The sequence below is a fragment of the Phacochoerus africanus genome, chromosome X, assembly GCF_016906955.1.
Source record: "Phacochoerus africanus isolate WHEZ1 chromosome X, ROS_Pafr_v1, whole genome shotgun sequence".
Lineage (NCBI taxonomy): Eukaryota > Metazoa > Chordata > Mammalia > Artiodactyla > Suidae > Phacochoerus > Phacochoerus africanus.
In genome coordinates this window covers 19,902,416-19,925,122 of record NC_062560.1, presented here as the reverse complement: position 1 = coordinate 19,925,122, position 22,707 = coordinate 19,902,416, and the positions used below count along the sequence as shown (strand labels likewise).

At 38.7% G+C, this 22,707-nt stretch overlaps 1 protein-coding gene across 8 annotated transcripts in view; it reads right to left on the bottom strand.

Moving 5' to 3' along the window:
- CNKSR2 (connector enhancer of kinase suppressor of Ras 2) overlaps positions 1–22,461 on the bottom strand; it is a 278,229-nt gene extending 255,768 nt beyond the window's left edge. For all 8 annotated transcript variants that reach the window (XM_047764937.1, XM_047764938.1, XM_047764939.1 and 5 more), the window contains exon 1: positions 21,874–22,461. In XM_047764937.1, the coding sequence (XP_047620893.1) occupies positions 21,874–21,937 (64 nt within the window). In that variant the 5' untranslated portion in view covers positions 21,938–22,461. The remainder of the gene's footprint in view (positions 1–21,873) is intronic.
- Positions 22,462–22,707: the final 246 nt, after the last annotated feature.

Sequence of the window (22,707 nt, the reverse complement as noted above, 5' to 3'; positions counted from 1 at the left end):
GAAGTCCAAATTATTTACTGTAGCTAACTCTTACAAAAGTATAGCTCTCTCAACCACAAGATCTCATTTTAAAAATATATTCATTCAGTTTAAAATTTACACAGTTTCTAAAAACAAGCTGCAAATGGCTCAGGGGCAACCAAAAAATTCAAATGGTTTTCAAAGTTTGAATAGAAGAATAAAATCTGTCATATTATTGTCTCCTGTCATTTGGACACATACAGTATCAAGAAGATGGAGGAAAAGTAGTAACAACAACAAAATCATGGAGAACACTATTTCTCAAAAGCTTTAAAGTCAACATTGCTACAATGACTAAAAGAAGGCTCTTGGAGTTCCCACTGTGGCGCTTTTCTGTGGAAAAGAATCCGACTAGCTGGCCTTGCTCAGCGGGTCAAGGATCCGGCACGGCCGTGAGCTTTAGTGTAGGTTGCATATGCGGCTTGGATCTGGTGTTGCTGTGGCTGTGGTGTAGGCTGGCAGCAACAGCTCTGATTAGACTCCTAGCCTGGGAACCTTCATATGCTGAGGGTGCGGCCCTAAAAAGACAAAAAGACCAAAAAAAAGAAGGCTCTTAATCTATTTCTGTATTTTAAAAATCTTCTAAACCAAATTTTATGTGTGAGTTGACATAATTTACATGAGTGTACCAATGTTGAATACATGGAGCATTTTTCCAAGGAAAACACAAATGCAAGTCAACATGTGAAACCTAATGAGAAAAACAAAACTGGCAGTTTTTAAAAAATCTAGCATACAAGCATTGGGAAAGTACACCTTCCAACAACCATTCTATAATAAAAATCATGGGGACTAATTTGTAGTCTTAATGCTTCTCAACTGTCCTCAATCCAAATACCACTTGTGACACATGAATGAGAAAAGGCATTGTTTTGTCAGTGATTGTCTCTTGTTTTCAATGATCCAAGCTCAGATGAATTGGTTCATTTGTTTCTCACAACTGACTGTTTCTCCTATGAAAAGTCATTTCATTCTTATCACTTAAGTGGAGCTCTAGTGCTCATAAGTGCCTGTTATTTTCATTACACAGAATTGGTGTTTAATAATTTTGATCATCATATATATGTCTATGATAAGAAAACTATTATATTCCAATCCTCTGACAATGGCTGAGAAACGAAATTACAATGATCATGAACCTTTTGGAAAAATAAAAGTGAGAAGTATGAGGAACCATGATATGCAAGGTCTACTACTGAGAGGAGGTTTACACTGCTTCGGACTTAGCCACAGCTGAGAAGTGGCTACACACAAGACAGAAAGAAGCTTAGAGTTCCTGCCACGGCACAATGGGTTAAGAATCTGACTGCAGCAGCTTGGGCAGCTGCAGAGATGGAGGTTTAATCCCCAGCCCAATACTGTGGGTTAAAGGATCCAGCATTGCTGTGATTGCAGCTAGCATTCAATCCCTGGCCCAGGAACTTCCATACACCCTGTGTGTGGCCATTAAAAAAAAAAAAAAGACAGAAAGACTCTAGTAAGAGGAAGAGCTTTCAGGAGAAAGCTAGTGACCTTAAATTTTAAAATCAGTAGAATTTTCTTTGTATGCCATATCTTAAGGCAAACACGCTTGCTATATCCAGTAATTTATGTCTAAATTGGAATACTTAAAAAATTCTTTTCCACAAAAGTTATTTTAAAATCCTGTTTGGTAATTAACAAACTGTTTTTGCCAGTGTCAAAATGTTACTCCATTTCTACTCAGACTTCATGTTGACTATTCTTCAGAATTCCCTATCAAGTACATTGTCCTTACCTTCATTTTTAGATAAAGAAACTGAGGGCTTGAGAAATGAAGAGATGAGTTAAACATACATGACGGGATATTATTCAAGTTGGAGCACAAGTGGAGAGATTTCCAGATCCAACTCAATACCTCAGATAATTTCTGTTGTCCTTTACATACAGTGCTTCCGACTAGATATTTGTCCCTTTAATCTTTTTTTATTCATCTGTATGAAATGTAGAGATGGAGGAAGTACGGGGTAGGTTAGGGGACTGAGGCTTTTGGCACGGCTACAGGTGATAAAGATGTTTTCAGCAGCCTTGAAAGCCATCATCTGGCATTTTTATTTGGGAAAGAGGAACATTACATTCATGGCAGCCTGCAAGACAGTGGTTCCTATACAATAATTACTCTTAATTAACTTCTCTGAAGAACTTGTGTCCATCTGCACTCTGAAAAAGCTTCCAAGTCTACTTCTCACCATCTGTATTTCAGAAGTCATGCATATCACACAATTTGTTTCTAACATTCTGTTTTTAATTGTTATGAGACTATATGATCGTGATAGCTAGTCATCCTAAATCTGTAGTTTCGTTATGAAAAGTATCATTGGAAAGCTGTAAAAAAAAATTCAATCTAAATGTTGCCCACCTATCCTGGGACAGATTCTATCCTGGGATAGATACGGGAGAATCCTGGAAAGTCAACCCATCTCTTCCAGTCACATATTCAAAGACAGCTTCAAATCCTTGATATTTAAGGTACAATCTACAGAGATTGGGTTTTTGTTGAAAATTTCTTTAAACGCAAAACATGCTCACCTTACTAAAACAAAACAGAAAAAAATAAATTCTTCATTCCTGTGAACATAACTTAAAAAACACCTTGCACACACACAAAAATGTACATATTTCAGAGAGAACATGAATGCATATCTAGGCTCCTACTCACAGAGCATAAAATCAAGAAAAGAAAGGGATATTTACCAGGAAGCCGGGGAGACAACCCTAAGACAATGACATAAACATTAGCAGAACTTCACACTTTCATAGAGGTGGGTTAATAAAGAATCAAGTCGAAACTGTGATAAACATAACATTTCAATTTATTGGGCAAGAAAAAAAATATCAGGTTAATGCATTAAATTCCCAGTCACAGCTTATCTACTTATTACCAGAGCCTGTTCCTTTCAGAATTTTCACAACAGTAACCTAGAAAACAAGCAACATCTTAATGAAAAAGACATGGGCATAAGGCACAAATATTAAAGCAGTTCTGTTCTGAAATCAAATGTAATCTCTTGGAGATGTGACCAAAGGAGGTCTTAAGTAACAACCATACTTGCACCCAAAACTCAGCTACTAAACACACTACATGGCCCCATGATACAATGAAAATTAGGTTTACATTTAATGACAAAAAGAAAAATGGTGACTTCCTTGCAGAAAAGCAATGGGAAAAGGTCATTTAGTTACCTTCAATTTCAGTATATCTGCCCTAGGCAAATATCTGCCCTAAGTAAATATACATGCATATTTATATACACATTTATATATGCAGCTTAAAATCAATTATTATAAACCACATTTATCTGCTCAAAAATTTTCACGCCTTGTTTAACATTCCTAAACAGTGTCTGCAGGAAACAGAAACTACAATTAGAGAGTGTTGGGAATCAGGCTTTGTTAACAAGGTTTAGAACAGCACACTCTTCTGTCCAAGAGTTTAACTGCAAATCTGTTAGCAGTGACGTAAAAAAGGAGATGGAGCTAACTCTGGGTGGTCTCCATCCCGTCCCAGTCCCAAGCACATTCACTTCCCTTTTCTGAAACCCATTTCCTGATTACCAAAAGGTTAAAAACAAAAACTAATCAAGTAAAAGATTAGTGTGAATAGAAGGAAAAAGTTATAACAGTCATTCAAACAATTTTTCACATGTGGCAGAGCATGAGGTTTACACAGAAGCAAAGAGGTAAGGCAGAGGTTCTTGTAGCCAGGCCAGGTTCGAAGTTTCTTTTGGGAGCATTTTGAGTATTGTGAGGAGTATGAGGTTATCACAATGATCAAGTTACTGAACGATTGCAAGGTGAATGAATTTAACAGTCCCACACTAAAGAACTGCCTGTATCCCATATGAGTTTTTTCTTTCTATTTGAAAGAGTGTATTATTAACACTTAGAAAAAGGCAAACCAGGGAGTTGTGGCTCAGAGGTATGAACCGGCTGGTATCTGTGAAGACATGGGTTCAATCCCTGTCCTCAATCAGTGGGTTAAGGATCTGGCGTTGCTGTGGCTGTGGTGTAGGCCGGCAGCCACAGCTCCACTTCAACACCTAGCCTGGGAACTTCCATAAGCCTCAGGTGCAGCCCTAAAAAGCACATGCACGCACACACACACACGGCAAACCAAAGTTATTTCACATATGAGATACTGCTTATCTTTTGGTATTACCAAATTTGAAAATTTAAATCTAATTTTTTCATGTAAATAAACTTGTAATTTCAGAATAGTTCTAGGTCTACAGAAAAGTTGCAAAAATAGTCTACCTCTCCTGTATACCTCCCATCCATATTCTATCATTAACAGCTCACATTACTGTGACACATCTGTCACAACTAAGGAACCACATGGTAAATCGCTCTTAACTAAACTCCACACTTAATTTTGATTTCAATAGTTCTTTTCCTCTTGGGCTTTTTCTGTCCCAGGATCCTAAGAGACCATAATACAAATAATCCTCATCTCTACTTAGCCTCCTCTGGTCTGTGAGTTTCTCATTTTCCTTGTTTTTGACAACATAACAGTTTTGAGTATTAGTGAGGTAATTTGTAAAATGTCCAAAAATCTGGAATGGTCTGTTTTTCTCATGGTTAGACTGGAATTATGGGTTTTGGGGAAGGAAGATCACATAGGTGAAGTGCCATTTTCTTTTCTTTTCTTTTTCTTCTTCTTCTTCTTCTTCTTTTTTTTTTTGGCTTTTTAAGGCTGCACATGCAGCATATGGACGTTCCCAGGCTAGGGGTCAAAGTGGAGCCACAGCTGTCAGTCTGCCAGAGCCACAGCAACGTGGAATCAGAGCTGTGTCAGTGACCTACACTCCAGCTCACGGCAATGCTGGATCCTTAACCCACTAAGCAAGGCCAGGGATCGAACCTGCATCCTCATGGATACTAGTCAGATTCCTTCCACTGAGCCACAACAGGAACTCCTGAAGTGTAATTTTCACAACATCATATGAATAGTATACACTATCAACATGACTTATCAATGATGATGCAAACCTTGATCACCCGGCCAATGTAGTGTTCACTAGGCTCCTTCACTGTCAAGTTATATTTTCCCGTCTCTCACTATACTCTTTGGAAACAGGTCACTAAGTGCAGGCCACAAAAAAAAGGGGGGAGTTAAGTGTCACCTCCTTGAGAGAGGAGTACATAAATTATTTGGAATTATCTGTATAGGAGATTTTTCTCTCCTCTCATTTATTTATTCAGACTTTTTTTAAATAATTTTTTTATTTTCCCACTGTACAGCAAGGGGATCGAGTTATCCTTACATGTATACATTACAATTACATTTTTTCCCCCACCCTTTGTTCTGTTGCAACATGAGTATCTAGACAAAGTTCTCAATGCTATTCAGCAGGATCTCCTTGTAAATCTATTCTAAGTTGTGCATTCAGACTTTTTAATATCAGTATAGACTCACTGATACTTCTTTTATAAACCCAATACTACTTTCGTTGCTCAAACTGTTCCAGCTTCAGCAACTGAGAGCTCTTTCAGAATGATTCCCAAGTCTCTGACATGCCCTCATCATTTTGTTTTTTGAGCACTTCCTTACTTTTCTGGCACTATAAGATGCTCCATGCTCATCTTAAATCTTCTCTCCTCAGTTCAAGAATCTGCTATTTCTTCATAAAGCTGTGGTTCCTTTTAATATGACTTTTAAGTGTTTAACAGGAATTATCAGAGTGGCATGCCAAATAGTCTAGCCTGTAAGCCATTCTAATACTCATTTTTATGCCAGTGTCTATCAATACATTCATTCTTCCATTTTCTTGTACTTCACATGGAATTACTTCTGAGCTTACTGCCTGCTTCTCTTAAATCCGTGTATGCTCTTAAGCAGGCAAACATATCAATGAGTATTTTTTTAGTACAGGCATGTTAAGCACCTACATATAGAAACCTATCTTATTTTTATAAATTATTTTTCTTGTTTATTACAATAGGGCATTACAGTGATTTTTTTTTAATAATGTGAGAGGTAGGTTTTATTATTAATGAATTTTATGTCAAGAGACATTAAATAGTGCATGTCATATAAAGGGGGTACTGAGTCCAAAAGGATTGATGTAGGGAAAAAGAATAATGTAGACTACATTGTGTAGGCTTTATTTGGCTTCTGATGTAAGGGGGAAAAAAACCTGTAAAAATACTTATGACATTTATGTAACTAGAAATTTGAACTAGATATTTAATATTAAGAAACTTTGGTGTAATAATATTGTATATTATGGGGTGTATGTGATGAATATATATATATATATCATATATATATTTAAATATATATGATCACACGGCCAACGTAGTGTTCACTAGGCTCCTCCACTGTAAAGTTATATTTCCCTTCTTTATATATATATATATGTCTTTTTAGGCCAAACTCGTGGCATATGGAGGTTCCCAGGCTAGAATTTGAATTTAGGACTGGGCCACAGTCACAGCAACGCAGGATCCAAGCCACATCTGCCACCTACACCACAGCTCATGGCAATGCCAGATCCTTAACCAACTGAGTGAGGCCAGGGATCAAACCCACATCCTCATGGTTCCTAGTCGGGTTTGTTACCACTGAGCCACAATGGGAACTCCCAATGAATATATATTTAAGTGCTTACTTTTTAGAGATACATACCTGTCTTAATTTTTCGTGATCTTATTAGTGGTACATAAGTAGAAAGAAAAGCATTACTAGATCCCTAGGTATTATTTTGCTCTATTTATTTTCTCTGTGTTAGTCACAACTGTAAAAATAAACTCGCAAAGCAGCCTCATTTGAAGAAAAATATCAAAATTAGAAACCATTTAAAAGTTTAAACATTAGACACATCTTAAAATTAATGCAGATGGAGATTCATGATGTTACCATAATTCAAAGTCTTTTTTACCAGACCACCTTTATCAAAGCAGGATGTCAGCTTTTTCAAAGATAGTAATGAAATTCTCAAAAACATACTCAAACAAAATTAATTTTAATTTGTATGGACTTTAAAAGATAATGAGCACAGGAGTTCTCTGGTGGCCTAGCATTCAAGGATCTGGTGTTGTCACTGCAGAGGCGTGGGACAATGCTGTGGCTTGGGTTCGATCCCTGGCCCGGGAACTTCCACATGCCACAGGTGCAGCCAAAAAAAAATTTTTTTAATTTTTAAAAAAAGAGATAATGAGGAGTTCCAGTCATGGTTCAGTGGTAACAGACCCGACTAGTATCCATGAGGACATGGGTTAAATCCCTGGCCTCGCTCAGCAGGTTAAGAATCCAGCGTTGCTGTGAGCTGTGGTGTAGGTCGAAGACGCGGCTTGGTCCCCGAGCTGCTGTGGCTGTGGTGTAGGACAGCGGCTATAGCTATGATTGGACCCCTAGCTTGGAAACCTCCATACGCTAAGGGTGCAGCCCTAAAAAGACAATGAGAGAGAGAGAGAGAGAGAGAGAGAGAGAGAGAGAGAGAGAGAGAGAGAGAGGAGAGAGAGAGAGAGAGAGAGAGAGAGAGAGAATGAGCACATTAAGAGAGGAAAAAGTACTTTAGATAATCAAATGGACAAGTTGCTAAGGCAACTTCAAAACAGTTGGTAATTACCACAGTTCACAGATGATGTTCTTTTGTAAATGTCTACTGTTCTGGGTATTGTGGTAGCTTTCATTAAAAGTGAGAGACTTCAATTCATTCTCTCCACAACCAAAGAAGAATTAAAGTTGTTTTCACTTATTTTAAAAATTCCAGCCTAAAGCAAACGCACCTCAATTGTATTAAAGGAAAACAAGAGATAGAAAATATTATCCTTGTGTTTTTACTTTGAACATCTTACTTTAGGTTCCAACAATACATGTGAGGACATATATTTTAGATACACATGCAAAACCATGTGTATTATTCTAAAACATAATATAGATGGAACTATACCTATAATTAGCATTTTACAAGTATTCAACTGATCACATATCTCTAGCTCAACCTGACCACTCTATATTTTACAATAATGTCACAATAGTTTCTTGGCAGATGATGATTAAAGTTTCTCCAGCATACAAGGTTTTTTGTGTTTGATTCATTACACTCTCATGTCATATCACAATTTGGTCTATGATGAAAGAATTTCTAAACAAAAATAAAACAATCTGGGGAGAACAATTACCATTTAGTAGGTAGGTAACGGGTTCCAAGCTAAAGAAATGTACTGAATAAAGTCTGCTGTTCAAAGAAACACTTATGAAATGTAGACAATACTAACCCCTACTAAGTCAATATGAAGAGCAGAATACAATCAAAGCCATTAGAGGTGTAATTCATTTTATTGCACTTCACTTTACTGTACTTCACAGATATTTTGTTTTTTCCAAATTGAAGGTTTGTGGCAACACTGCATTAAGAAAGTCTATAGGCACCATTTTTCCAACAGCATTTGCTCACTTCATGTCTCTGTGTCAACTTTTGTTAATTCTCACAATATTTCAAACTTTTTCAATGTTATATTTGTTACGGTAATCTGTGATCAGTGATCTTCGATGCTACAACTGCAACCTGCTGAAGGCTTAGGTGATAGCATTTTTTAGCAATAAAGTATTTTTTAATTAAGGCATATACTTGTTTTGGCATAATGCTGTTGCACACTAATAGATCACAATAGTGTATAAACAGAACCTTTATTTGCACTGGGAAATTCACGTGATTTGCTTTATTGCCACATTTGCTTTATTTCAGTGGTCAGGAACAAACCCACAATATTTCCAAAGTGTGTCTGTATTTGCAGTAAAATGACACATCTATTATCAGGCATTGTTACTTTTTGGGGGGGGGATTTTTTCTTTAATTTATAAGCACATATTAAACATATTCTTTAAAATATTCTATGTTTTTACTCATATTCACTCTTACTGGAAGTATAAGTTCTTTTTAGAAGAATTTATTTTTTATTGAAGTAAAGTATATTTACAATGTTACATTAGTTTCAAGTGTACAACACAGTGATTCAATATTTTTATAGATTATACTCCATTTATAGTAATTATAAAATATTGGTTATGTTTTCTGTGCCATACATTACATCGTTGTAGTTTATTTATCATATACATAGCAGCTCATACCTCTTAATCTCATTCCCCTATCAGCCCTTCCTTTTACCCCTCTTCCAAGTGGTAACCACTAGTTTGTTCTCCTTATCTATGGGCTTGCTTCTGTTTTGCTACATTAATTTGTTTGTTTTACTTCTTAGATTACCCATATAAGTGAAAACAGTGTCTTTTTCTGTTAGACTTACTTCACTAAGTATAATGTCCTCCATGTTGCTGCAAAGGGAAAAATTCATTCTGTTTACAGCTGAGTAATATTCTATTGTGTGTGTGCATGCATGTGTGTGTGTGTGTGTGTGTGTGTATGTATATATATATATATATATATATATATATATATATATATATACCACATCTTCTTCATCTATTCAGTGTTGATAGACACTTAGGTGCTTCCATATCTTGGCAACTGTAAATAATGTTTTGAACACTGTGGTGCATGTATCTTTTCTAATTAGTCTTTTCATTTTCTTCAGATACATACCCAGGAGTAGAATTACTATGTCATATGATAATTCTATTTATTTTTAATTTTTAGAGGAATCTCTATACTGTTTTCCACAGTGCCTGTGCATTCCCAGCAACAGTGAACTAGGGTTCCCTTTTCTCCACATCTTTGTCAACATTTATTATTTGTGGGTTTTTTTTGTTTTTTCTTTTTTGCCATTTCTTGGGCTGCTCCCATGGCATATAGAGGTTCCCAGGCTAGGGGTCTAATTGGAGCTATAGCCACCAGCCTCCACCACAGCCACAGCAACTCGGGATCCGAGCCGCATCTGTGACCTACACCACAGCTCACGGCAACGCCAGATCGTTAACCCACTGAGCAAGGCCAGGGATCGAACCAGCAACCTCATGGTTCCTAGTCAGATTTGTTAACCACTGAGCCATGACGGGAACTCCTATTTGTGGTATTTTTGACAACAGCCATTCTGACCAATGTGAGGTGATATTTCATCGCAGTAGTGATTTCCAGTTCCCTGATGGTTAGTGAGGCCGAGCATCTTTTCATGAGGCACCATGTACTTTTATTAAAAATCCTCTGAAAACAAAACACCTCCGCATAGGGTTGGTAGTAGCGGTAGCCTAAAGTAGATCTTTTCCTAGGTCTAGATTCAGAAGAGGAGAGCATCAAACTCCTGGAGTTCACTTCAAAATAAGAAGGATGTCAGCAAGAAAACAGTTGAATGTGGCATCTTTGTCACCAGCTAAAGTCCTATTACGAGTGGAAACTCTTAACCACTAACAACCCCCCCACACACACACACCCCAGAGGTCAAAAAAGCCAAGAATCACAGCCCACACTAGAAAAAGTAGGTCTGAAAAAGAGGACATCCATCCACATCTTTTAAAGTATTCCCAGGATTCCTCTCACGTCATACCTACCTCTGGTAGAAAGGCAAGGTATTTCAGAGCCAGTTAGAAATTCCTTCAAATTCCACTTCTACTTAATATTTATTCATTCTTCAAAATATTTATTGAACACCTGCTCAAAAAATTTTGGGGGTATATAGGACAAGTCATTCAATGTTTCTAAGGAAAAGCTTCTTCATCTGTAAAACAGAGATAATTCTAACCTTTCAGAGATAGGCCAGGCATAAGATAATACAGGGAAAGCACCTAGAACAGTACATGGTATTCAGTAAACAATCGATAAATACTATCTATTAACAGTTCTGTCTCTGAAGATTGCCAATAGAATGAAACTTCTTAATTTAAAAAAATCTGACATTTATCATGCACTTGCTATGTGCTAGGCATCGTTTTAAGCATACTACAACCTAAGAGTAGGTAATATCGCCTATACTTTACACAAATGAGAAAACCTCACAAGTTATTTACACTCTCCCTCACTAAGATCACAGAGCTAGGAAGTAACAGAGCCTAGATATAACTAATCCAGGGATTTGATTTCAAAGTACTCTTTACTGTATACTAAACAGAGTGAATTTGTAAAACAATTCAATGAATTTTATTATATTTACAGTTGTACAAGCATTCTCATGAATTTTTAAAAGGTAGAAAATTCAGAAAAAAATTTAAAAGTCTGAAGATAATTATACACAGGAGTTCCCATCGTGGTACAGTGGTTAATGAATCCGACTAGGAACCATGAGGTTGCGGGTTCGATCCCTGCCCTTGCTCAGTGGGTTAAGGATCCCACGTTGCTGTGAGCTGTGGTGTAGGTCACAGACGCAGCTCAGATCCCGAGTTGCTGTGGCTCTGGCGTAGGCCGGCAGGTACAGCTCTGATTAGACCCCTAGTCTGGGAACCTCCACATGCCATGGTAGCGGCCCAAGAAATGGCAAAAAAAAAAAGACAAAAAAAAATTATACATAAACGTGAACTGTGTTCTTAACCCACGAAAGTGTAAATCTAACCCAGTAGGTGAGAAAAAAATAGTTAATGTTCAATCTAATTCCACCACTGAACAGCTGCACATCTCTGTTGAGCTGCTTAACTTCCCTGTAACTTACATGGAAAGGGGTATTAACAACTGTCCCTTATTTCAATTGTAAGTACTGCTAATAACAATAGAAGCATGAAATGTGTAAGACCTGTCTAACATGGGTCAAAGAGAAGAAGAACCAAGCTGTATTACCGAATGTTTGCAAAAATATTCCAAAAAATAAAAATAAAAAATTGTGATCCCAGCTAAGCATGCAGAAATTCTAACTAAAAATACAGCTCATTTCTAGCTCACATATTTTCAGTATGGAAATGGCTCCTGGCAAAGCAAAGTACTTGAAAACACTACGTACTCCAGGGTCAAACAATTTCTTTCCAATCTTGACTACGTTAATAGATTGATCAGCATCAGCAAAGCCTTTCTTCACATACCGAGAATAAATTTCAATGGGAACCTATTGAAACTGTCAAAAAACCCAAATTAATGGAACTGTAATTAAGATGTTTTTATCATCAATATACTTAAAGCATTTCGTTGAGGGAGAGATTAGAAAGAAAAATTATCTAGTTTTAAATATTCCATAGAACTAGCTTCTCTCTGCGTGTGACAATTCAACATCAAACTGAAAGCCTCTGGTCTGACAGCTAGAAGGCAAGGGAGCAGCCTTCTAGATAAGAAACCTTCTGCCATTGATTTAATGCAACACTGGTGCAAACAGAGACTGTCACAAAACTCACCATGTAACCAATACAGAGGGAAATGGAGAAAGAGCACCTTGCCCTGTCATCCCTAAGTTGGCTCACATCACACTGAACCTGGTTTCCACAAAGGTTCTGGCAGGCAGAAAGAAAACCTAGCTACCTGACTATAATGTCTGTTTTGAGCCCTAGTAGAAAAAAACTCTACAACATTTTCTCTTTTATTTTTTATTTTTATTTTTTTATTTTTAGGGCCGCACCCACAGTATATTGAAGCTCCCAGGCTAGGGGGTCGAATTGAAGCTACAGCTGCCAGCCTACGCCACAGCCACAGGAACGCTGGATCCAAGCCTTGTCTGCGACCTACACCACAGCTCATGGGATCCTTGACACACTGAATGAGGCCAGGGATCAAACCTGCATCCCCATGGCTACTAGTCAGGTTCGTTACCGCTGAGCCACAACAGAAACTCCCATTTTCTCTTTTATATATTTTTAATAGCTGGGTAGCTTGTTTTGAAAGCCAAAATATAAATGAGTTACATAAGAGTTCCCACAGTGGTGCAGTGGGGTTAAGAACCATAGTGCAGCAGTTTGGATCTCAGCAGAGGTGTGGGTTTGGTCCCCAGCCTGGCACAGTGGGTTAAAGGCACAGCTTGATTCAATTCCTGGCCTGAGAACTCCACATGCTGAGGGTGCAGCCATAAAATGAGAAAAATAAAATAAATGAATTACACAAAATTAAAATATGAATTTTCTGCTCAGTCAGGAAAAAAAAATCACAAGTTCCCAGAATTATCAAACATTTTGGGAGTTCCCATCGTGGCTCAGTGGTTAACAAATCCGACTAGGAACCATGAGGTTGCGGGTTCAATCCCTGGCCTTGCTCAGTGGGTTAACGATCTGGCGTTGCCATGAGCTGTGGTGTAGGTGGCAGATGCAGCTTGGATCCCACGTTGCTGTGGCTGTGGTGGAGGCTGGTGGCTACAGCTCAGATTGCACCCTAGTGTGGGAACTTCCATATGCCTCGGGTGTGGCCCTAGAAAAGACAAAAAAAAAAAATGAAATAATGTTGATAGTTGAAAAAAAAGTATATGAAATAAACTCTCACATACACATATAAAAAAATACCAAAATTATAAGAGTTCAGCTAATGTTATTGAAATTACTCATTCAGCATAATAACTTAGAACTCATATTTCAGTGTTTTTATTAATAAATTACATTATAAATCTAACATCTTGCTAGAAAATAGATTCTTTCATAATCATTGGTTAAAAAAGTTGGAAAAAAATAAAATCCAGGATCAAAGCCAGTCTTGCATTGATTTGTTATAGATATTACTTCAGAAACCATGTTCCAAGCCCATTTTAAACATAGCAGATGTAGCTTAAGCAAACAAAAAGTTCCAACAAACAAACAAAAAAGATATTGGGCAACACTTTAAAAGCAAACAAAAATGCGATTTGTTCTTATTAATCATCTTATCAGAAGACTATTCAACCTACCTCATAAAACTCATTTCCAAGAATATCAATGTCAGGTAAATATAAAACAGACAAGTATGCTATATTTGATATTAGTTATGTAACAATGATTTTACGGTGGCAAACTAGAATACAATAATGCCATTGTGAGTTTTGGTTTATTTAATAAATCTGAGTTTTTAAAACAATTTAATGTTGTGACAAAATATTCAATAGATGAATACAGAAAACTAAAACAGTGGTTATTGTACTTTAGTAAAATTTAAAATTCAATGAATTTATGCAAATCTCCATAACCCTTTCTTTCCTGAAACTGCAAGAGTTAAGATTAAGATAATGAAAACTTCTATTAGAATTAATGATGTAATTTAAATTGAAATTGAATGAAAAATTAAATATATCTTTAAAGTTTAAAAAAATTCTATCATGTTTAATGGTTATTTGTAATTCAAATTAGGGCACAATTGCAATCCATTGTTTTGCTGTACTAGCTAGAACATTTAAGCCTGAAGGTGTTTTGTTAAGCATTAACAGAGAGGCAAAACTATGTTAAAAAAAAGTCTTAAAAATTTCACTTACTCTGATTTATGTTTTAACCATTCTAAATTTGGGGGGAGGGACACAAATTATTGGAAAAATCTCTATAACCTGCCTACTAGTGATTATCCAGTGGCATGTAATTCACAAAAAATCCACATGAACAATCTGTATTCAACAAGTTATGTTTAGAGTAATGCTCAACATAGGTTCTTAATGAGCACCCTTCAAAAATTAGTCCAATTAAATCCACATTTCGCTTAAAAAAGCAAAATTCATTTTTTAAAAATCAGGGTGAGATGAAAAATTATATAAGAAATGCTGATTTAAGATGCATTTTAAATATATCAATTTTATTCCTACTAACAAAAATGTAAACTCAATATTAAATATAATAAAGATAATGGTTCTCATTAAGCTAAAGGGCTGCTTTTTATTTTATCCTCCAAATTAACAAATAAATTTCCTGTTCTTCTCACAACAGGAAAATACATTTTAATTTCTTATATGAACTTTTTAAAACTTTAAGAGGACAAATTTAAGGTATTTTTTCAATTCTATCATGCATCCCAAAATATGCAGTTCTTTTAAAAACATCAAAATGAAGAAAACGATTAGTAAATGTGTATGAAAGAAAATAAATGCTTAAGAAAAGAAGTATGTAATTTTAAAATAATGTTTGCTTATTGTGTTGGCCTATTAAATGACATCAGCAAATAATAATTACAGCATAAATTCCAGATTCACTGAAATTATCAGTGAAGTATTTAATATTTCTTACCAAGATGAATCTAAACCGTGGTCACTGAACTGGCTACAGAAACACAACTGTGAGACATGGACAGAGCAACCCTACTTCCACTGTATTCTCGCACACAATATACAACTTGGTGCTGAAGTATCCATTAGAACATTATAAGGGACTTTATTATGTGCATCATCATTTAGGAAAGCAGATTTGCTGACAGACCAGTAATTTGTAAATAAATTTATTTATTTCCTTCACTCAACAAATATTTCCTCAGTACCTACTTTTTACCAGACACCTTCTTATTCAGTTATGCAAAAAAGATGGGTTCCCCGCCTGCATTAAATAACCATAAAAATTAAGGTGAAAATGAAATTGGCAAATGGGACAAAGAACATACACAAGGTACCATAACTGAGGATTGGATGGGATTCAGGTATTCAGACAGGTTTTTCTGAGGCAGAGGAGGGGAGGCCTGAGATAAGGAGGATGAATAGGACTTGAGTGCTTGAAGAAAAAGTGCAAAGGCTCAGGGCTGGGTAAACAGGACTGAAAAAAGGCAGGGGTAGCTAGTGCTAGGAATGAGGTTTACCTCACAGGCCATAGCCAAACCTTCAAGGGTCTTATTTGTCATTTTAAGGACTATGATATTTATCCTAAAAGCAGTGACAAAGCATTAAATTGTTTAAGCTGACGGGGGTGAGAAGTGAAAGGATAGGGTTGGATGAGAACCATTCTCATGAAGTTCATCCTGACTACAGGTTTATGGATCAAACAAAGTAAGATGCTGTAATCATGGTACTGACTCAAAAGAGATTTCATCCTTTGCAATAGGAGAAAGAAAGGAAGCGGAGCACATTAATTTTACCATTTCTAAACCCAACCACCACTTCTCAAACTTTTCCACTGATATACTCCTAATTGCTGAACGGAGTGTACTCAGAACCCTGGGAGATCTAGAAAATGCAGCTTTAAACAGCCTGCTGCAAGCCTAAACTTCCTGTTAAGCCTCTGGTCTCATCTTTAAAATCACGCCAATCTTGCTTTCTATACCATGAATACAACATCACTATGTTTTAATATAAAAATGTTTTAAAATACTTAGCAAAAATCAATTCTTTGGCTTCTTTTGATCATTTGGCTCCCACAACCACAGAAATGTACCATTTGGGGGAGCACAGGCCTATGCTATGCATGAAAACAGAATTCACTCACTGAACGTTATTCAACACAATGATCCAGTCTGCTATTCTTCAGCCAGACACTAAACCATGACACACTCATAAAAAAACAAAGCTTTAGACTCCACTTTTTCCCCAAATTTCTTACCCTCCTTTCCCCCCACCTTTATATTAGTTCCAATGATCCATCCTTCTAGAACTCCTCATAGAAGCTAAAGTTTCATCGTTCACAACAAGCCTTATGTGTGAGATGCTGTAGGGAAGTCACATAGAAAGCTAAAAGTCATTAAGAACAAATTAAGTCCTAATCTGAGGTCACTCTGATATAAATGAAAATGAAAATTTATCATTGCTTTAAGAACATCAAGATTTAAAAGCTCGTCTTCATTCTTCATGTAAGAATCTGGATCAGTAAAATTCTAAATATCCAACAACAAAATGTTAATGATGTAATTAATCTTCAAAATAATTCATTTTAACATTATTTCCAAATTATTCCTTAGAAACAGATTTGAAACAGCTGTACCAATTCAATACACATTCTTTGTGGGCTTATTTTTGGCAGCCAAAGTTTTATAATGTGGTATTTATTTAAACTCAGGACATGATGAGAGTTTTATTGTCTTTGTGAAATGCAGATTTGTTCCTGTACTTTTGTGCCACCTACTCACCCTCCTCCCTCACTTTCCCTCACTGCCCACCTCTCTCCTTCAACCAGACAAACCTAGACACAACCCTTCTGGTTAATCACCCAATCTTAACCCTAGAGTCTCCTGCTGTGCTTTACATTGAGAATACTTCCCTCTTGAAAATGCCTTAATTAAACAAACTGGTTAAAACCCCACCTTCCCCATGGGCTCTTTCCTGACTTACTAAAATCATCTTCTCTTACTTTTGGTGCTTGAATACATATGCAAACGCTTAAAATTTACCAAATGCACTAGTTGGTACCTGTCTGTCTTGGCACAGATTTGTCAATGTCACTGCCATCCCTTACAGAGATTAATTTCTCCAAAGCAGGGAATAATTTATTTAAGTCCACCCATTAAAGCACCTTCCATGATGAAGTAAGAAACAGAATACATCTACATTAAATATACTTTTTCCCCTACCATCCACTAAATCATGAGTGTTACCTTAAGAAGAAAATATTAAGGACACTATAAACAAAGTGTTTCTTGTGAACTAAACTCCACATATCAAAAAGGAAATTTTCCTCTTTGTATAAAATTATAAGAATTACTGCTCCAAAAATGTAAAATCCAAAGTAGGTGATTGGTGGTTACCATCTAGTCACATTGCACTGAGAAAAAAATTAATTTTTCAAAAAGAGGTGATAGCACCTATTTGATTCATTAACATACATTTTTTTCCTTACCGTGTATACTTCTGAAGTTCCTGCCAGAAAATTATTTCTTATCTCTCTCAAGAAATTTTAACTCAAAATTTTGACATTTTCCTTCACCTAATTAAGATAAATCTCCACTTCCTATGACGGGGGGAAAAAAATCACTAAAGAGCATCATACCTGTCAAAACTTCTTTCCCTTATCAGACATATTTTCTGCTACAGCATTTAAACTTTTATACTAAACAGACCTTATTTCATCACTGAATTTTCCTCTTTTTTAGGGTTGTATGCAAAATGGTGGTTTTATCTTTATTTTTTAATACCTAAAATAGTGTATTTCATTTCCTATCCTCAAGAAGGCTGAGTCATCAGGCTAGAAATTAGAAGTCAGTGAATGCTTCTTAAAGAAAATGGTTTATAGTAAACATGAAAGAGCAGAGCAGTTAATTGTGGGATGGCTTAGTAGGCTATCTTAAAATTTTTAGATTATTTTAGGAATCATAACAATACAAGAGTGGATGGAGGTAAATCACCTTAAAAGAAGACCAGCAAAATGGGGCCTCTTGGTTGACTTTGAAAACAATAAGCCATTTTATTTGATCCAGAAAGAGATTAAAGATCACTGGGAAAATGTCATGAAGGGAGCTGGCCTCAGAGAATAACTTTATCTTAGTCATGTGGATATTTTGAAAGACTTTCAAAGTCAGAGTGGTGTGAGAGGAAAACTGGAATTATTGGGTGTGACATGGACAAGAAAAGTGAATAATAAAATTAATAATAGGGGCCCTAATGTATTCAGGGCTTTTTGCTATATTTCCGTGGGCAAAAAAAAGTTGACTCAAGCAGCTGCAGATTATGAAATATTTCCAAGCCCTGAAAGTGAACAGATAGGAGCTGAGAAATAATGTGTTTTAAAGTAATAGATTGAACAAAAATTAGAAACAGTTATTGGCCTACTTCTCTACCTATAGCTTTTTCCAACAACAGCTTGGCTTTTATTTACTGTAAAATGGTTTAGGTTTTTAAGTTTTATCAAAACTACAAGAGGACTGAATGCAACTTCAACTGAAAAAGGTTGGGTTCAAACACTAAATGTTGAGTATTTGATCTTCTCAAAATATTTTTATAAAATTAATTTTTAAAATTAATTTTGAAGGCTATGAGATACTTTCAAATAGACTGAAGTATTATCAAGATAACATGGAATATAAATGCTTAGTACACTGATTCATAAGGAGTTCATATACTTACTGGAACTAACACTGACACTGTGTCACATCAAATTTCTATTGTCAGCAGAAAATCCAATGAGTATTGGATTTCACAAATAGTAAAGTTAGGGTGAGCAAAAAAAGGAAGTTTTTCCTTATAGCTTTCTTTAATAATAATTAACATATAAATTTAATACTTACGTCTCCTTCAAATGTATTTTAATTAAAAGTAATAAAGTAAATTGCAATGTACATATGGTTCAGCGGAATTAATCTTGAATATATTCTACTAAAACTTAATAATCTTGTCAGCCCAGGATTTTTTTCCCCTATTTTCCTCCCTGCTGCCCGAGTTTCCATTACACTTCCATACATTGTCTGGAAGCATTTAAATATATAGCCATGCTATTCCTATACACTTAATGGTTCAGAATTTTCTGTTTTAATGAAGAGAAAAATACCTTAGAAAGACCATAAAGCATATACCTTATTAAAGCATATACCTATGATGGTGACTAGGTAAAAGCATCTACTATATTACATACACTTTAAGTGTTAAGGATGATGAAACTGACATATTAGGAGCATGCTTTAAAGAACTCCCACAAGGCAGCAGTTGTTCAAAAGTCCTGTTCACTCAGTGCTAAATGAGGTTTAGCCATTCCAAAGCAACAGCCTATATTAATTGACTTTTAAACATAACTGCATCTGAAGAAAGGGTGAAAAGTATTTTTAAAATGTGTTTTGTAAAGTTTACTTGGTGGAAGGTGTACGAAGGGAAAAATTAATTAAGGTAACAGTGTAAGTTAATATTTGAGGAAATATTTGCTTCAGCCAACTATTTTTTTACATCTTATTTTCTGAGAGCATCTAAAATCAAATTTATATGACAATCATGGAAATTTCAGCAGTAAGCAGCTTGGGACTTGAAATATACAGATAATGTTATCAGTTATTCTCTTTCAATTTAATGTATACAAAGATACACAAATTCTGTCTTTTCAAATAGCTCTAAAATGTGGCACCAATAGGTATGAAAATAAGTTATTCAACTTAAATATAGCAATCATTTAAAATCACAGCTAATGATACTAGCCCAAATGCAAAGAAGCTGCATTTTAGGCTGGAGAGCTTTTTAAAGACTAGTGTACTGAAAAATGAATAATGTGTGTCAGAACATGTACATCATATGCTCTACGTGCATCAGTGGACCTAAAGTGTGGAGAGGGGGAAACTGCAAAAATATACTGGAAGGGTGGGAGGTGAAGAAGATGGAGTATGCAGCACTCACTACAAGCATCATGGGAATTTGTGAGAGGTAGTCTCTGAAGGTAATCCGACTCCATGGAGCCAAGATAGCTTTTGACTGTTTCAGTAACAGACTCAAACTAAAGCAACCTTTAGGCAAATTCAAAGGAAGCGTTTCAATTAAGCATTCTTGCATGTACCCTGACTCTTTCTTCCATGACTGAGAAACACAAGACAGATGTTTGTCTGCATTTGACAATCCAAAGCGGGGGAAAACTGGTGGGAATCTAGGAAAACGGAATTTCGATAGCAAATATGAAAAGAGAAGAAGAAACACACAGAAAGAAATGAGCCACTGCAGGACTTTGTCTTAGTCATGGCACCCATGGCACCTTAGCACAATGCACCGCACACAGGGGGGCAGTCGATAAATAATGAATTCGATTTAATTCAATACAGTCTCATTTGTACTGTGCTTTGCAGTTACAAAGCACTTTCCACATATTAGAAAAGAAAAACTAAATAAATGAACAACAAAGGGGCCAAGTAGAGGAATAAAAGGAAAGCAAGTGGATAAAGGAAAATCCATAAAAGCAAGCAAGAGGCTGAAAAGATTCAGGGGAAAAAGGAAAAAAAAACAACACCCAAAAACTGAGTTTCTCTCTGTGGTTCTCAATCACTTCCAATCACTCTGCATTTCGTTCGAAAGTACCTGGAGCTTAGAAAGTCTGACTGTTAAGCAAGCCCTAAGAAGGGGCTCCCTCATCTTCGGAACGGGCATTTTCAAATGATAAGTATGCCTTTGGTCCCTGACTAATCAACCCAGAGTTTGTGCCTAGGAATAACCACGAGCAAAGCTCTGATATCTCCCAAGTGTGGCCAGGAATCCCTTTCTCCATCCCATCCATACCCTGTCAGCATTCTCCAAATCTTAGGAATCTTGGGCTGGGAGGGGGGCGCAGTAGTCGTGAACAGGCCCCTTAACTCAGACAACAGAGGGAGATAGTGAGGCAGGAAAGCCCAGGGACTAGAGAAAAAGCCCACGTTTGAGACTAGGAGGGCGAGAGTCTGTAAGTACGGTTATTAGAAATTGACAGGGAAAAAAGGGGAGAGTCTTCAAGATGGAAGCAATGAGGGGGCACCTGAATGCGCATCACCTTACACTTGGCGTCGAGCCCCCAGTAAAAAGCTGTAAGGTCCAAAGCCTCAACCGGTCAGAAGAGGAGGCAGAGGACGCGGGGAGGATGCACAGGAGGAAGCCACAGATACCAATGCAGATGCCGTCCCAGGGGAAGCATGCTTTCCTATCCCCCGAAGTAGCGCATCCCCTGAGCATCCTCAGACCAATTTGGGGTAGGGGGGGCCTTCCCGGATCCAAACCCGGGAGGCCGCGCATCTTGACCCCATTATGTGGGCTTAAAAGTTGCCGGGAGAGTTGGCGCTAGAAAAGGCACTTGGCAGGGGCGGCCGCCGAGGGGGCGTCTGGATTCCCAGGAACAAAGGGGCCGGGGAAGGGGCGACCGTAGGAGCAGGTCCCTGGGGACGCCTCCCTGAGGGGAGAAATCAGAATCGCCACGTCCTCCCTGCCTGGGGGCGCTGAGGGGAGCGAGGGGCCGGAAAGATGGACAGGGATTCCGCCGCCCGGCTTCCAGCTTCCCATCGGGTCGGGCCCGCAACCCCCTCTCTCTCCGCGCCCCTCTCCCGCTGGGAAACCACTGGCTGGAGACAATAGGAGACCGGGATCCCGAGCGGCTGTCAGCCTCGGAGGACCACCTCCCCGCGCCCCAGAATCAGCCGGCGGCAGCCCCGATGGCGGGCTCGGCCGCGGCGGGCGCCGGTTCCCTCCCGCGCGCCGGGACCCCACGCCCAGGGGTCGCCTCGCCCTCCGCACAGCGGGCATTACCTTTCATCCAGTCCACTACTTGACTCGGAGACCATTTGCTCACCGGTTCCATGATTAGAGCCATGGGCACGGAGTCGGGTCCGCGCGGGGCGCGGGGCGCGGAGCTCGGACACAAAACGAACTCAGCAGCCCTAGCCGCCCCCAGGTGGGGTCCCTCGCTGGCCGCTGCCTCGCTGGGAGGGCGGCGCGGAGAAGGCAGCTTTTGTGTGTCGAGTCTCCTGGTGGCAAGGTCTCTTAACAAACGGCGGGCAAGCAGCGGTGGGAGCGGCGACGGGGAGGGAAAGGCGCCGGGGTCGCGTCTCCGCGCCGGCTCTGCTGGCTCCCCGCTGAGCGGCCGCTGCTGCCGTGGCTCTGCCACTCCGCTCGGGTCTCCGTCCCTCCCGGGCTTCAGTTCATGGCTTGCACTGCCGAGGGTCGCGGCGCTAAAGGAATGAGCCGCCGCCGCACGTCCGCAGCCAACTTGCCCGTTCGCCTCGTGCGCGGGAGTGAAGCCCCCGGCACGACCAGCCGCCCGGCGGAAATGACGAGGGGCCTCCTGCCACCCAAAATATCTCTCCGCAGCCCTCGGGTGCGGGGCGCGCGCGCCACGAGCCCCCCGCCCGCTCGCTGCCGCGCGGTCCCGCCCCCACGGCCGACGGCGGGCGCGCGAGGCGCGTGCGCGTGCGCGCGCCGGCACGAGCCCCTATCCTGGGGTCTGCTTGTCAGTCAGGCAGGTGCGGGCGGCTCGCAGCGTTGAGTACCCGCCCCGCGGGCCGCCCCGGGACGCAGGCCGGCGAGGAGCGCGTGCGCGGTGGCGGCGGCGGCGTCTCCGGCCCCAGCCCTGTGTCTGTCGGT